Source organism: Camponotus vicinus, unplaced genomic scaffold (assembly GCF_025532165.1).
Source record: "Camponotus vicinus isolate PSW18456_S1 unplaced genomic scaffold, iyCamVici1.0 SCAF_3, whole genome shotgun sequence".
NCBI classification, from domain to species: domain Eukaryota; kingdom Metazoa; phylum Arthropoda; class Insecta; order Hymenoptera; family Formicidae; genus Camponotus; species Camponotus vicinus.
Genome location: NW_028141967.1, coordinates 25,681,936 through 25,699,973, shown reverse-complemented (window position 1 = coordinate 25,699,973; position 18,038 = coordinate 25,681,936). Strand labels below are relative to the sequence as shown.

Here is an 18,038-nt window from a genome sequence, read left to right as displayed (position 1 = left end):
CCTCTCTCTCTCTCTCTCTCTTTCTCTCTCTCTCTCATATATTTTTCGTATAAAACACAATTATTTCGAGAAAGATATTATGATGAAAATATATTACATATATTTATGTGCCTCTACTGCAAAATTATAATATATAATATATCGGATAGTTTTCTGGCCGATAGATTATCTCGATCGTCTAGTGAAAGTGTTTCAAACTCGACTTACGTACTCAACCTCCCCGAGTATATCACGAGGCACACTCTTACCAACGTGCTCAGTATCATCTTCACCATTCTTCAACTTCCTGACCCGGTTCCTATTTGGTTAAATAAGTCTGTTTGCTGTACGGTGTGCGTTTTAGAAATAATTTTTTTTAGGATAATTATACAAAAAATTATTTCTAGTAATTTTTTTCTTGCAACGAAATGCGGTAAATAACACAATTTTTCGCAGTCAGCGTAATTTTTTCAAATCTGCTGGAAAGTTTATTGTGTGCTTTCAAGGTATGTGTTTTGATATTCTATCTATTATTTATTTTTGTTATTTACTTTTGATATTCTATCTATTATTTCTTCATTTCTTTTATATTGTTATATTACAATGTTTTCTATATAATATAATGCTTATAATTTCTGTGTTAATTCTGTTTAGTATATCTTGTATCTTTTCCTATAAAGCACTCAATTGTTTCAAGGAAGATATTATAAAGAAAATATATTACATATATATTTATGTGCCTCTACTGCAAAATTAAAATATGTATATCGGATAGTTTTCTAGCTGATTGGTTTTTCACGAAGAAATAAAAAAAAAGAACCTGACGGTAAAATTACATTTCTTTTTGCAGGAATAAAACTACCGATCAATTTTCTATTATCTTTTCTTAAAATTATTTTTAGATATATATTTATATATTGTATAATTATATTGCGGTGAAATATGAGAGAAATTTTCTCGTACTAAGCGAATGATATCCTTCATTCAATTTCTGTATACCTCGCGAATTAATTTTATGATGATAAAATGTCTCATTCTAATAAAAAATTTTTACTGTATATAGAATAAAATAAACAATGTAGAAATTGTTATTGTATCAAACTTTTAATAATGTTAGAATTAAAAATTTTTACATTTTATGGTTATGACAGATACATTAACAAAAGTATGTTTATTCTCATAATTACCAACCCATTATGGTAATCATGGGAATAAACATTATAACATGATGAAAAACTTGTGCAAATGCGATTCTGTCAATATTATAATATAATGTCTTGGAGTGCTGTTACTGTAATTACGATAACTAATGATGCATTATATCACTGGGTTTTATTAGATTTGAAGAATATAGACGTAATAGAGATTATATTAATATGAAATTCTTGCACAGATTTTGAATTTAAAGTTACATTTTTTAATATCTCATAAGTTAATATGATGAAACATTACATAAGTAGTTATGCTGGGAGATGAAATACTTGATTATATGTATATTGCAGAGCCATTCACCAAGGCTCAATGTAATTCTTCGACTTTCTTTAATTACGCGTATATGTAGATGTATTCTTCTGTAGTATCTCATGTTCCCGTAAAATCTCAATCGCGAGAAAGCGAAAGTGCTCGCGAAGAATCTAGGTGGTACGAACATCCGGATGGATGATTTAATACAAACGCATTGATGCTTGTGTGATGGAACGAAAAATCTAACAGCTCATCCTTTCGCTCGAAAGGCAATTTAAATTCGCTTTTACTTTAACTATAATGGAGAAATATCAAGCCTATATCAATATATTGAGAATTTATTAAATTATGTAAATATATATGTTTCGTTGTATGTCCATCGCTTTATTTTCAAAAAAAGTATACTTTTTTAAAATAAATTTTTAATATTTTTCAGTTTTATGCAATTATTTTGATATGATGATTCGTTGATGAATTTATTTTAATATTTTATATTCTTACTCCCATTCTATCTTTAATATATTTCTCTTTGATTTTATTTAATTTACACTGTAACAATTTCTATATTGGTATTATTTCAATAATATTTAAATAATGTTTATATTTAGCTATCAAACATCTTTCCTAAATGACTCAGTGAATTGTTTTATATATTAATTCGTATTCATCTTTGTTATTGCGATATATCGTACATTTATTTTTGTGTCATTAAAAAAAATCTTCCTTTAGCATGATTATAAAGTGAAATAAATTTATATATATATATATATATATATGTCCTTTTTTAAAATAATAATATCACATTGCAATGTTAATTTGAGTCCAATTATTAAATGTTTGTGAGATTAAAATCCGAATATTGAAGAACCATAAATTTTGTAAAATTAAAGCTTACATATTTGTATAAATAAAAATTATGAAAAACAATTTCTATTCTATCTGACAGATTTATCTATCTACTTTAAATGTGTTTCGAGTATAGAATGTAGTTTATAGAATGTGTTTATTCTAAAAACTTTACTTATGCAATGGTTATAAAATCCCATAACTTTATTTTTTTGTGAAATCGAAACACTTGAATATCCTTAAATTAATTCGAATAAAACAGAATATAAACATATATTTTTAATAATCTTTGCTTTATTTCTTTTAGTCTTATTTGATAGTTTTTTCAACAATTTTTTTTATAAAAACGTTATCTAATAAAATGATTGTAGAGCACAAATAATAAAACAAAAATAAAAACTTTTTGTCTTATAATTTTAAAACAAATTTAAAATATTAATTAAATCTACTAAGAACTCTATTTAGCTAGCCAATTATTGAGATCCGTCATAATACTCTCAACTCGACGACGCGTAAAATCATTGTGAATTTTCTCTTTATGATGCTAATATGTCGCGTTTATGATTTTTTCTACTGCTAAATGAGATATAATAAAGTTTACAATTATTAAGCATGCACTAGAATGGCATGGTCTTTGTTGTGTTTTGATACATATTTTTAATATTATATATAATACAAAGCAATTGTCAGCTTCTCTTTTCTTTTCAAAAAGTATTCAATAAAATCTAACAACGAAAATAAATGTATTTTTGTTGATTTTATATATTAATAATAATAAATTTTTATCAAGTATAATATATAATATGTCTACAGAGAGAGAAGCATTTTTTCTCCAATAGATGCAATTTTTTCATATGAAGTATGCAATTCATGAAATGTTTGTTATTTATAAAATGTTAATATTAATTCAAACGAAAAGAATTACATTATATCGTAAAGTCTATCCAATTAAATCTTATGACTAGAATATTGGGATGCAAAAAAAATTTATCAACATACAAAATCTATGACAGTTTAATAACGTATCTAGTTTAATAACGCATTAAAATTCGCACGATGCGTAAAATCATCTGGAATTATATGTAAAATGAAACAATATTTGACACTGTCAATGTTTTTGGGGAAAAGAGGAATTAAATATAAATGTACCAAATACAAATAAAAGTATCACGTAGGACTTTCATTGGAAAGAAAGGTGAATGCGATCTCATGAACAAATTCACTCGACTGTGACAGATGTTGAAATTAAGTCTATCCATATAATAACATAGCATCATTGATAATGAATCGTTTGTTTGCCACTGGAAAATTAATATTAAGAGAATGGATCCTTTCAACTACTTTCATTAGTGATGACTGTCATTATATATTTATTTAAAAATTAAATATATTTTTGCAATAACTGTAAAATGCGTAGCGCTAAAAAATGTATTATGTATTAATCACCAAATTTTTTAATTTTAAATTGCTTTTCTTGTTTGCATAGAATTCAATTTAAATGCGAAAAGAATTCAATTTGAAGTAATATGTACTTATACATATATTCTTTATACCTAACAGTTTTTTACCGGATGGCATATTTTATCTTACTATTGTATAATAATTGTCACAGAAATCATCAAACAATATAATTGCGATATCACCGTGGAAGTAATATTGTATTAATTTTATGTTATTATACAATCCTAAATTATAAAAGACTTATTGGAAACTGTAATGTTAACTCTTATTTATTTCTTTACTTTAATTCCTTATTTCTTATATATTTATTTCTTATCAGTAATGAAGCGATATTGGTATGTAATACATATGCTAAATATATAATAACTACAAATATATGATAACTACAACAGAACGTAAAATTAATATCATATAACACACACACACACATTAATGTACGTTATCGTATATATGTACATATAATAAAATAATACGTGCTACCACGGTACCAAAAATAATTCGAAAGAAATTCTGGCGTTGTCTAAAAAAGACAGCAAAATCATATTAATAAATTCTATTTAATTACCAAAATTAAGTAATAGTGAAGAATAGTTTAATTAAGCTTTCACTCTCTAATTTGACGAAAAACTAATTTATTTTTAATACACTGTTGAAAACGAATTTATATCTTTCTATGAAAAAATGTTTTAGCTTTAATAGTATAAATTTTTATTATACATATAATGTAATAAGACTTCTTTTATACTTTTAGAAAAAAAAATAAAGCTGAAAACTGCGAGCTGAAAACAAAAATATAATAATAAAAATTTCGTCTTTATTTGAATTTTGCATTCAAATATGCTGAATATTTAATAAAGAATTAAATTGTTTAGAAACTATTTGAAAATTTAATATATGCGCAATAATGCAAAATTGGTAGAGAATCATGATATTTTTAGTAATCTCTCATTTTTCCATATTTATCCACCGTTATGTCTCCGCCGTTATGTGAGAGTCGAAATAGAGAAGATTGCAATAATTTATCTCGAGAACATAATTAGAACAAGGCTAAAAGAAAATGGTCAGTGATTGTAACAGTCGTGTAAATACTGGTTACTTGAATTAAACGTCTCAAATCATACCATATTGCGAGATTTGGAATTCAAATATATAATGACAGCTGGACAGATTATATATTTTTATTGTGCATGAAGTAATTTATTATTGAAAACAGATTGAACATCGCAGGATACCTCTTACCACAATTCTTTTATAAAATTGAATACCAACTTCCTAAAAAATAGTTTTGTTATCAATTTATTATGGTAAGATTAAGTTGAAAAGTTTTCTTTAAGAAACTGTTAAGAATAGAGAATTGAATATTCTATTATAACAATTCGAATTCTTATAAATATTATTATTTTTATATAATTTAAAAAAATATTACAATTATAAATCAAGACATGAATGTCTTAAATAAAAATACAAATATATGTACATATACATATACATAAATTTATTTACGAACATAAATTATCTTATGTGTAATCTATGCATATTTCATAAAATTAAAGGGATGAATGCCTCGGCCATTTCGCGTATGTGTATAAACTCCATGTTTGAACAGCAAAAGAAGTAATGATAGTATTGTTTAGAAGATTTTCAGTTTTAATTTTAAACAATAAAAAGATAATTTTGGAATATTGCTCTATAGCGAATTATATTAAAAATATAATTAAAAAATATTAAACAAATTTTATAAAACATGTTTTACATTACAGATCAAAACAATCACATTAGAAGGATGCGGGCGACAACATAATTGCAAACATCAAATGAAACTTTCATCATTATGAAGATTAAACAAGGATTCTGGTATCGATTGCTACTAGCAATCACGATTTTGTCGGGGCATATTAAAGCAGAAAAGGTTAGATACCTAAATAAGCAATTTTTAGAAGCAATTTTTTTGATACTTTCTCTCAATAGCAAGTAAAACTAGAGCGACAAGTTGAATTAAAAACGTGACAGCATGCAGTATTTATATGCAGTTTCAACACTTACAATTTTCGAGACTAATTAATCTCTACAATTTAATCACGCTACATTAATGTATTGCATAATAATATGTAAATATACACATATACACGGAGTATCAATAAAAATCAGAATTAAATTTATACAATATGTATTAATGGAGTCGGAAAAAGTTTATGTGAAAAGTTTAAATGAAAAAAGTTTATATAAACTTATGTTCGAATATGTTTTATTAAAAAATTATAAATTATAAGAGTTTAAAAGTAGGTGAATAAAATTTTATTCTTATAACTTGTAACTTATAATTTTATTCTTATAACTTATAACTTGTTTTTATAACTTGTTAGGTTGAATCACTACAATTAATATATACATGTTGCATAATTAAAAAAAAACATTATTGTTTATTATAATTGCAAAAATAAAATCATAGCGACCCAAATATCAGAATTCTAACATTGAACAAATTAAATAATAGAATCAGACATATGATAGAAGTCTAGAGATTATATAGATTAAGATAAACAATAATTGCAAATTATTTGTTTCCGAATTAGCAATTCCACCTAATATAGTTAATTTAAGAATCTAATAATATTATCAAAACAATTTTGCCCGTTTATCTCTTTGAAAGCTTATATAACTCTTTAATAAAGCATTTTTGTACTTCGCTTTAGGTTTATATAATTTTTTTTTATCTATTCGACTCTATTAACGCATTATATAAATTTGATTCTGACATTTATATACATCCTGTATTATACATTTGCCTCAGATAATTTCAAATCTAAGATCCAAATTATTTCTATAATAAATTGTACGTATTTTTGTATATAATGTGGATTTTGTATGTAATTTTTTAAATTACATTCTCTGCGCATAATATTAGATTTAGATTATTCTCAAAACTGTCACATGTATACATGTACTTATAATATTACCTAATACGATTACATAATTATCGTGTAAAACATTTTAAAATAATTTAAAGAAAGAATGTGTCAATCATTTTTTCATTTACTTATTATGCGTATACATATGCGTATGTACGTATATGTACGCGCGCGCACATAGCCGTCATGGAAAATCAAATCGAAGGACGATATAATCGTGTGTAATTAGTGAAAGTAGCGGAAAGATTATTAATGTCACATGTTTATCTCAAAAAGTATCAGCGCATAAAACTCATGTTTATCATATATAGAACGTTAAATAATTATTGATGTATGATATTTTGAAGTTATAAAGTAATTAACATTTTTCAATGTATAATATTGCATAATTTATTGTCGAATTAATATAAACAATAATTGTAAATATCGCATTTTGCATTATATTATCATCAAAACTATGAATATACATTATTATCGGTCTTACTAAATTTTATGTTTAATTGAGGAAAATGGCCGTTGCAGCAAAAGCGGCAGATTTTTCGAGAGCAAGTGCTACCAGCATTGGGTGGTAAGATTCCAGATGAAGCTTTCAAAACAGATCGCTTGGCGTTAAATCGATTAAACAAAGAAGGTATTACTATACCGGATGGTATCGTCTTAGATGCTCGGCACGTTCATAAACATCCTCATTCCGATCAAAGAATGCCAACAGAAATAATTAAGGCATGTTTGTATATATTATTAATTACAAGATAATACGTTAATTACAAAATATAAGTTTTTATCAAATATTTCGAATTATTACCTTTAATTATTTTATTAGAATTTAATATAAATTTCACACAGTTAATGATTCATTGATTCTAATCAAGGTTTATCTAACATCAGACGGTCGATATGTATCGCCAGAAGGCCAAACTTACTATAATCATCCGAAAACCGTCGATACAACTTACATTATACGAAGACCGTTTATGCACACAAATTATCAAACGTCGAACAATTTCGAAAACGTTAAACTCCGAAGTTATCCAAAGCCACAGATCTATTCGAATTATGGACAATTTGTACCAATTGTACCACCTATCAAACCGGATATTTACAAATCTATTATAACACCTTTAATTCTACCGACTAATAAAGATTTGTTTAATTTACCAAGCTGGAGGTTGAGTTATGATTGGGACACCGTATACGAACCGTTTAATGATTATTTTGTTAATAACATCGCACTCTTCAATTCGCATCAGGTAATGTCTTATATTAATAGTTACTTTCATCATATTACTATTCTATCTTCTATAAAATGTTAATCCTATATGTATGTATAAATATATGTGTCTGAATATGAATATATCTATGTGTGTGTGTGAATTTAACATTAAATTTTTAACTTAAATGTAAAAATTTTATATATGTATCATAATAAAATTTTTATATTTAAATACAGACGATGATGCATTTTTTATGAATAAGTATTTAAATAATCAATCATATTGTATATAAAGCATAAAATTATTATTTTTAAAGTATCTTAAATCTGTAAAAAGTATTAGATTATGTGCATTCTCGATTAAATATTTTAAAATTTCTATTTCTTTACCTTAATCAATTTTTTTGTATACATCATATTTATTATAATACATACACACATATATTGTTCATGTATATAATATAGCATATAGTTTTAAATAATATAATAATGGAAGAGTGTACTATATAATATATTAATATAGTATTATATGGTATACTATAATATAGTATATATTATAGTATACTATATTATAATATAGTATTTTACTATAATATTTTATATTTCTTTATACAATTTCTTTATATTTACGCGCGCACGCATATTGGCAATTGTTGCGTATTATTTTAAACTAATAATGACACATTCTTTAATAGATTATCGAGGATTATCAAGGATTCCTCAATAAATTTCATAAACGAACTTTGAGACATGTAAGCTCAAAAAGTGGCAACATGAATCATCAAGAGCATCACGAAGTTCGAAACCAGGATTTAAAACTTTCGCCAATACTTTATCAAAAAATCATATCGAATATCGCTAATTTTCACAATTCTGCTTATGCAAGTATACCAGAAACCAGTTTTTCTTGCCACGAGAGGAAGGAAAAATTCGTCAACATCGAAACCAACTGTCAAGTAAAACTAACTCGTCAACATCGAAACCAACTGTCAAGTAAAACTAACTCGTCTTAGCGAAGCCTAACTTAGCTTTCCTTTTATATTTTTTATGCATCATATCTTCCAAATAAAAAAAAAATGCGATCTCTACATTACAAACTTAAATTAAATGAAGGATATAAATAGACAAAAATTTTAAATTTTAACTAAAGTAAAACTCTTCGAATTAAATGTTTATCTAAAACATTTATCTAAAACAAAGTCTCAAACTTTGATTCTATACTCAATAAATAAAATTTTTTACAATATAAAAATCTAAAAATATTAATTGAAACGCTCTATTTATTCTAACGATATATCTATAGAACAAAATAAATATTGCAGTATGATATGAATTATAGCACTTGGTTATCTGCGCGTATGATTGATATATAATACATTGATACGATTGATATACATTGTACACGTACTTTTCATCTCTATATATTCATTAATTGATATGAGATTAAGTAATTTTTTACAATATTATTCAAAGTTTAAACATATACAAGGAGGAAAAAATATTTTTGAATCTCACATAACTGTCTGTAATACATCTTTGCGCGATAATTAATGCAGATGCTTTATTTTTCTCACAAATTTTTCTTAAGTTTGTTCTTTAAATATTTTACATATGAAGCAAATCGCGAGATTTTATTTTTCACGACATCTAATTTGCGAAGTTATATGACAAGAGTGTTTGAATAATCGTAACGTTATGATGTTATTTCCAACTCAATGAGTAATTTTACAACTTCAATATGTATTATCCATCCAGATTTTTACATACGATGCAATGCAATCTAGATCAACGTTCATCTATATATGTACTTCTATAATGAAGTGACCGATTTGAATTATAGAATATTGCAAAGTTGATTTTCGAACAATGTTGCATTGACCTTCTCGTACGATACGAATGCAGAAAGAGCAATCACTATCATACCAGCATGTAAAAAAGATCCGTGCAACCATGAGCAGATTAAACGGTTATTTTGCCAATTATCAGTGCCAACTGTTATTGTAAACAAATTATTACAAATCTTCTAAGTTCGCAATTTGTGTTATACTATATATATCCTGCATCTTCTTTTATTAAATTCTCTTCCTCTATATTAATAGTAAAATAAATATATATATACAAGATATTCTAAATCGCCCAAAAAATTTAAAGAAATTTTTATTCAATTATGTTATATTATTTTATTCTGATATCATGTAAGTATTTCAAACTGCCCATTTCAATGCACAAGAAACATTTTACTCACATTTACATGATAAATTGAAAGATATAAAATTTATTTTTGGAAAGCGTATTTTATATATATATATATATATATATATATATATATATATATATGTATATACATATATATATACATATATGTAAATTATAATTGTAAAATATAATAATAATTGTATAAAAAATTATATAAAATATATATCTCTTGTGAGAAAGAATTAATGCTGTTTTTACTTTTGCTATAAAATTTATACAACATGTATTTTGCTATAAAGTCTATATAATATATATTAAATATTGCAATATTCCATCGCATTAAATTTTATTGATAGTATCTGATTAAATATTACGATCTGCTTTTTACAAGAAAACGCTGGAACTGTCTGCAGTTTTTGACTTATGTAAAAATTAGCAAGAAATATATATGTAATAATTAAAACATCAGATTTTCTAGTGAAATAAAAGATTTATTTTCTCTTATAGTAATATTAGCATCAGCATATTGTATTAAAGAATGAATTAGACAAAATTTCGTTTTATACATTTATTTACAATTCATTAAATTATGTTGAATATCATTAATAATCGTCAGCAACATAGTTTCGACAGTCATCTAAATTTCTGTTGTACGATAATTAACTGATGTGCATCTTATAATGGAAGGGGCTCGATGTCTTGTGTTACGTGTAGTTTAGACTTTCTCTTTCTCTATGTGACATAATTTCTCATATATCTAGCAACGCAACTGAAACTGGGTCCAGTTTCGTTCATATTCAAACTCAGTGCAGACATGCTAAGAAATTGGCAAGATATCCTTTCCGTTTTGCTCGCCACCATACTGGTAACGTTCTGTTCGGCTATCGTACAGGTATGTATACATCTCAATTTTACTAAACAAAAATAATTCTTTGTTGTATAAATTGCTTAGAAAATATACAATATCTAAAATTTAAGCTATATCTATTGAACAATTCTAACATATAGTTTTTTATTTAAAGCAATCTTTTTACTTATATTGTGCATTCCTTTTTGAAATTTTAATGTAATATGTGTGTATACAATATGTTACAACAATATGAAAAGGAATATCTCAACTCTGAGACAAATTTATTTCACAGAAATTACCTTATAAAATATTATTTAGTAGATTTTAATTTAAAAAGATGTTAATTTTGGGAATTCTTATGCCTTGCAAATGTTTAAAAAAAATTGAAAATTTTTTAATAAATGAGTGTTTCTTCTTTTGCAGATATTAATTATTGCTAAATAATTGTATTAATGTGTAATTGTGTAATATGTGTAAAATAACTTTTGAAATTGTGAAGCATGTAATATTACTAATCGTAAGTGTGATTATATATTTTTGTAATATATATTACGGTTCATACATAGATAGAATTAAAAATAACTAACGATAAGTAATATTTTTTATTAACAATGACATATATATATATATATATATATATATATATATATATATGTGTGTGTGTGTATGTATGTATATATTATATATTATATAATGTGTACATATATATATATATATATATATATATATATATATATGGTTTGTTTTATATATATATATATATGTATAATACACACACATATTACATTATACTATATGTATATACGTTATGAAATTCATCAATACCTCATGTAGTTTGTACATAATAATTTTTTAACTTTAGATTAAATTAAGTTGATTGAGGTAAATCGATTTCTTTCATAATATGAAAAGTAAAAATAGTATGAAGAACATTCTTGGCTTTGAATAAATCAAGGCAACATTTCGTGAAGGTTCGTTACACTCTACTGAACTTAACAAACTTTTTCGAAACTATGAAAGAAAGCGAATTATATGTGATATATATCTCTCTCTCTCTCTCTCTCTCTCTCGGAAAAAACTTATTTTTTACTATTTGTATATATATATATATATATATATATATATATATATATATATATATATACAATTTTATCAATCTAACTTCATATATTTAAATTATCAACTTTAAATGTCCCTGTGAATATTTTTCATACTTTATACCTCATGTTATTGTGCTTTCTCAATAATGTTAATAATAGATTTCTATCAATTTTTATAAATGGATTAGAAACAAGTTCCGGTGGATGATTATTACGATGAGTATCAAAATTTTCAACCAGTAGTAGGATTTCGCCGACCCATTGTCGTAAAAGAAGAGTTGAAGAAAGAGCAGGACTTGAGCAAAATTCCTGGAATTCCTGGAGTGGATTATCCCATTTACCATGTAGTGCCGCCTACAAGTTTTTCTTGCGCATATGTTCCGATTATACCAGGAATGTACGCAAATGTTGAAACTGGTTGTCAGGTACATATTTATATATACATGCATATATATATATATATATATATATATACACATATACAGGGTGTCAGGGCAATCTATTCCCAAAAAAAGCTCTTGTAACTTACCTCGAGAGCTTTTCAAAACACTATAATAAAGTATTTTTTTATCGAGTACTTTTCGGGTTATGTGGCTTGAAATAATTTCTTAATTTTTATATAAGTCATAAAATATCTAGTAAAATATTCATTTTTACTAATTGTTAATTGCAAATTATATATTTTTTCTTCGAAACAATTATGTGTTTTCTTTATACTAATTGATTCCTCTCATTATTTTGTACATAAAAGTATTAAGGTAAGATAATCGAAAAATGAATATTTTATTAGATATTTTATGGTTTATGTAAAATTAAGAGATTATTTCAAGCCTCATATTTCGAAAAGTACTCCATGAAAAAATACTTTATTATAGTGTTTTGAAAAGCTCTCGAGATAAGCTACAAGAGCTTCTTTTGGGAAGAGATTGCCCTGACACCCTGTATAGATACTTTTTTTCTTTATTTATTTATATTTTATATTTAACAAGTTTTAAAACTAAAATTAAAAGATCATTAGTGGAATTAATGCTACATACACAGTTAATTCTACTATTGATTTTCTCAAATTTTGCTATGCGTATCTATATTTGAAAAATTTTAATAATTCTTTTATCTTGAAAATATCTACAGAAGAAAAATTTGGTGTTATTTATCTTTTACAAAAATATAGAGAGCAATAAATATTAAATCAAATACATTTATTTCGATAAATAGAATATTAAAAAACGCGTACGGTATGCGCATACCGTTTAATTCCTCTTATTGTATATAAATATATGAATAATATAATTATATATATGAATATACTTAAATATATAATTATGTATGGAATGAAACTTAGATACATTATGTACAATAGTGCAATTCTTTATCAGCTCCTTTCATGTTATTAATTAGATTATATAATATTTTATATATGTATAATTACATATAATTAATATTTTATATATGATTACATATAAACAACTTTTTCTTCTTTCTTCAAACAAATGAAAACCAATACAAGAAGTATTCTTTATTTTTATATTGCTTTATCCTTAAATATTTGTACATCATGATTGTTGATTAATAACTATCACCATCATCATCGCATCATAATATTATATATGATTACATATAATCTACTTTTTCTTCTTTCTTCAATTTTAATTTAAGAAAAATCAATGCAAAAAGTATTTTTGATCTCTGTATTTCTTTATTTCTGAACATTTGTGCATCTTAATTGTTGATTCAATCACTACATATTATCATCATCAGCATCTTGCTTCTTTTCTACATCTTTCTCTCTCTCTCTCTCTCTCTCTCTCTCTATATATATATATATATATATATATATATATATATATATATATACAGGATATCTTAAAATCATCGAATGTTGTTTTTAATAAACTATCCATAAGATTATAGTGGAAATATTTTCTTTTCTTAACTAGAATGTCATGTACATGTTGAAAATAACTTATTAACATATTGCTCTCTCTTCCTTACTCCCATCTTTGTACATACTTTTAACAATATATTTATAAAATACTTTTGCGTGTTACGCACTTTGCTGAAGTTCTATGCAAAACTGATGACGCTGTTTGCAAAGTAAGAAAAAATCACTGATTTTAATGTAACATGAACGGACAAAGTAGAACGGATTTATTATGTAAGAGAACAGGCTGGCATTATTAAAACTTCAAGGCAATGCGGGAATAAGGACCAATCTCGCATTGGTGAAAGACAAACTCTATAAGAGAACAGTCTCGGCAAATTGTTGTCGTAATTGAGCTTGATTCAACCTCTCTCAATGTATCAAATGTATGCGCAATGTAATTTTGCCTTTGTTTAACAATTTTTAACATTTCGAAGAAGATATTGTACACTTTGTATAAATTATATTATCTTTGATATTTGAATTTAATATATAATGTAAAGCGTGAAAACGATAATTATCATGAAAATATAACAAAATAAGCTATTGCTAATTTCTATATGAACAATAAAATGCAATAAATGTATATAAATGTCATAACGTATATGTAAATGTGTATGTCGTAAATGTATATAAGTGTCATTACGTGACTAAAATGTTTCGTCATGCATCGTAACTTGATTTCCAGAGCTAAACTTTCCTCTTCAAGAATATCATTCTCTTCCTCTATATTTTCTTAAGATTTATTTCTTTTTACTATGTTGTGTTAAATATTTTTACCAAACTTGCACAATATGTTTCGTATTAATTTCTTAATTATCATATTTATATAACAATAAATTATTATCTTTTGATTCTATTAATTTATACCGAATAATTTTGTATATTCGTATTATAGAAATCAAAATTATAAATGCTAAAAAAAGAAAACACTTATTAAATGTATCAAACACATTATTAAATCTATCAAAATCCTATTTCCAGATATTTGTGAAATTTTTAATTTTATGTATCAAACTAATATTGTTGTAGGCATATCACATTTGCCACGATGGACGTGAAGGACATCAGGGTGCTTCCTTCTTATGTACCAATGGAACACTTTTTAATCAACATGAATTTGCATGCGATTGGTGGTACAATGTTAATTGTGCTAATGCACCAATGCTTTATAGGTAAATCTTTCGGAAATGTTTAATTTGGAATAATTGCAACAGATATATATTATTGTAACAATTTAATTATCGGAAATTTGTTGAAATTAAATACAAAATTAATCCATTAAATATAAAATCTGATAGTAAAAAGTGACATTATTTTACGTATTTTATCTATATATATTCTAATATTAATCTAATATTAACCTAATCTAATAGTAATCTTATATATATATATATATATATATATATATATATATATATATATATATATGATTACTATTAGATTAGGTTAATATTAGATTAATATTAAATACGTAAAATAATGCCACTTTTATATATTATTATATATATGTGTGTGTGTGTGTGTGTGTGTGTGTGTGTGTGTGTGTGTGTGTGTAGTAATGCAATATTAATCTGTTTTTTCTTTCTTTTTTATGTTTGTAGACTAAATGCAGATCCATTAAAAAATCCATATGTATCAAAGGAGACAAAGGACGAGATTCGAAAAAGATTGAAGATTGTTGTATTTTAAATATAATTAGTTGAATGGCTATTTAATTCTATACAATTTAGCTATTTAGATCTATACAATTTACCATTCTTACATAAGTATTAATTATAATTGTTTCATTACATTCAGCGGTATCACGAAACAAGCTATATATAACATTTATGTGAAAAAATAATAATATTAATTAGAATAAGCAATAAAAAATTGTTTAATTCTTTAGATATTTTGATTTGAATTGTCGAGATATATGTATACGAATATCAAAATTGATATCATAATAATTATCTGTTCGCGTATTCTCTTAACATGTTCCGTGCCGAATCAATTTTAGATGACTTTCTGTACCGGATCGATTTTAGATGATTTCCCGTTCCCCACATTATCAGGACTAATAGTTTTGTTAATAGTATATTCCTTACAATATTTATAATACTACAAAAATCATAATTATGAAAAAAAGATATAAAAGTTAAGATACACTACATAAAAAAAGCTTGAACGGAAAGTTTAGAATGGGACGTATACGACCCACGCCGCATGGAATGTGTTAAATATAATGTCAATAATTCATAATATGCATCTAATTATTGAATTGGGCTACCGGCACGAGAAACTTTCGACGAAATCTCACCAAAACTTCTTCGCTTTCACAAGGATAGCATTCCTCGACAATGGTTATGTCTCGATGATCACATATCCGATTGCCATTAATTATTTTACGGAAAGGATGAAAGTCGTAGATAACGATTTAAAGCGAGGATTGTTCGCAAATGGTTTTATTAAGTGAATGATAAAAATACCGTAGGTATTTATTCTTTTCCACGAGATAAATTAAATGATTATCAAAAGGCGCAATTAAACTTATGGATTATGATGAAAAAATTCTAATAATATATCCATTGATTGAATTTAAATAATTTTATCATAATTTAGAATCTAGTAATTAAGAGTTGTTTGCGAAATATCTGTATAATAAATTTATTAAGTAAAACGTGATTGTAGATTTTTGCTAAGTATTATTAAATTTAAGTATAAAATTGCTAAGTATTATTAAATTTAATTAAAGATACACACACATATATATATATATATATATATATATATATATATGAATATTGAAAATATATTCAGGAAGAGAGAGAAACTTGATCGCAAACTCTTGCGAAAATCAGAAAGAGTGTTGGTACCTAATGGGAAGTAAAGTCAAGGACGTTACCTGGCTCGCTTTCGTTATCGAAAGGCTGTGAACGCACAGCGGAACGGTTGCACGGAGGCGGATAAGAATTGCCCTTTCCTCTAGGACGTTTGAAGATAATAATGAAGTAGATAATGATAGATAGGTCAATCACACAACACACCGTCTCGCACCGAACAATAACGTTCTCTGCGATTTTATTTGATTCCTTCAACAAACGAATCGACAAACGGACTTATAAAGAGACAATACAGTACAATACATTTTGAGCTTTAATATCATATGACTTGAATAATACAAATATTAAAACATCAAGCGCTTTAAAGATATTAAAAGAAATTTTAAACTAGATATATGTAAGTAAAATGTGTGAAAGTATATTATAAAAAAGGAACAATTCTATAATTTCTATAATTTGTTACTCTTAATATACTTAGAGTTAATGTACGGTATTTACTATATATATATATATATATATATATATATATATATATATATTAGCATTTTTCTAATTAAAAATTGAATTATATGTGTGCAAAGGTGCAATCACATCAAATTACATAATCATGAGTACTATAATATATTATGAACGCGCGCATGGGACAATCGTGTTTAACCATTATGCATGTTTATCATGATTACGTTGGCTTGACGTAACGTTTGCTTTTATTCATCCATCTTGTGACGGTTACATTGTAGAAAGAATTGTCGTCTTCAATAATAATAGTCCGTTATAATATTGTATTCAATCGTGTAGCATGAAATATAAAGTAGTGAGATATAGAATTTACAAAAAATTCAAGTAAATATAATTGCTACATATTTTATGTTATATATAAGATACACAAATATTTGTAAAGATTATGGTGGTTGCTACTCATAAAAACTGTAGAACTGAGCAGAGAATGTATTTTAAAGACATATTTTAAAGACTAATATATTTAAACTCAAGATAATAGATTACACAAATACAACTACACAACTAAATGAATAATTATGAAAATGTCTTGTAGTTTAGATCATGTATCATTTTCAATGTTTTGTTAATATATGTGTTGATAAAAGAACATATCAAGAAACTGTTTAAATAAAATTTTCGTGCATTAAATCGTCAACAAACATGCGAGTATATATTTTCATTAATTATGATGTATAATGAGACAAGACTAATATAATAATAAATAAATTATTATTATACCAGTGTTTGTATGTATAGTTCCATATATAAACATG

At 25.2% G+C, this 18,038-nt stretch overlaps 1 protein-coding gene across 1 annotated transcript; it reads left to right on the top strand.

Annotated features, from left to right (window-relative positions):
* The first annotated feature begins 265 nt into the window (after nt 1-265).
* On the top strand, nt 266-16,566 carry LOC145969121 (uncharacterized). The gene is made up of 9 exons (XM_083094974.1): nt 266-485; nt 5,511-5,659; nt 7,182-7,382; nt 7,532-7,909; nt 8,568-8,884; nt 10,816-10,960; nt 12,207-12,443; nt 14,972-15,114; nt 15,544-16,566. Exons 2-9 carry the CDS (start codon nt 5,582-5,584, stop codon nt 15,629-15,631), a joined length of 1,587 nt encoding a protein of 528 aa, XP_082951100.1. The 5' UTR covers nt 266-485; nt 5,511-5,581; the 3' UTR covers nt 15,632-16,566.
* The last annotated feature ends 1,472 nt before the right edge of the window (nt 16,567-18,038 follow it).

Bases quoted from the DNA above. Each gene is read 5' to 3' on its own strand.
- LOC145969121 (XM_083094974.1), top strand. From the start codon at position 5,582: ATGAAGATTAAACAAGGATTCTGGTATCGATTGCTACTAGCAATCACG. The intron at 7,383-7,531 runs GCATGTTTGTAT...ATTCTAATCAAG, and splicing joins TGCCAACAGAAATAATTAAG to GTTTATCTAACATCAGACGG. The intron at 15,115-15,543 runs GTAAATCTTTCG...TTATGTTTGTAG, and splicing joins AATGCACCAATGCTTTATAG to ACTAAATGCAGATCCATTAA.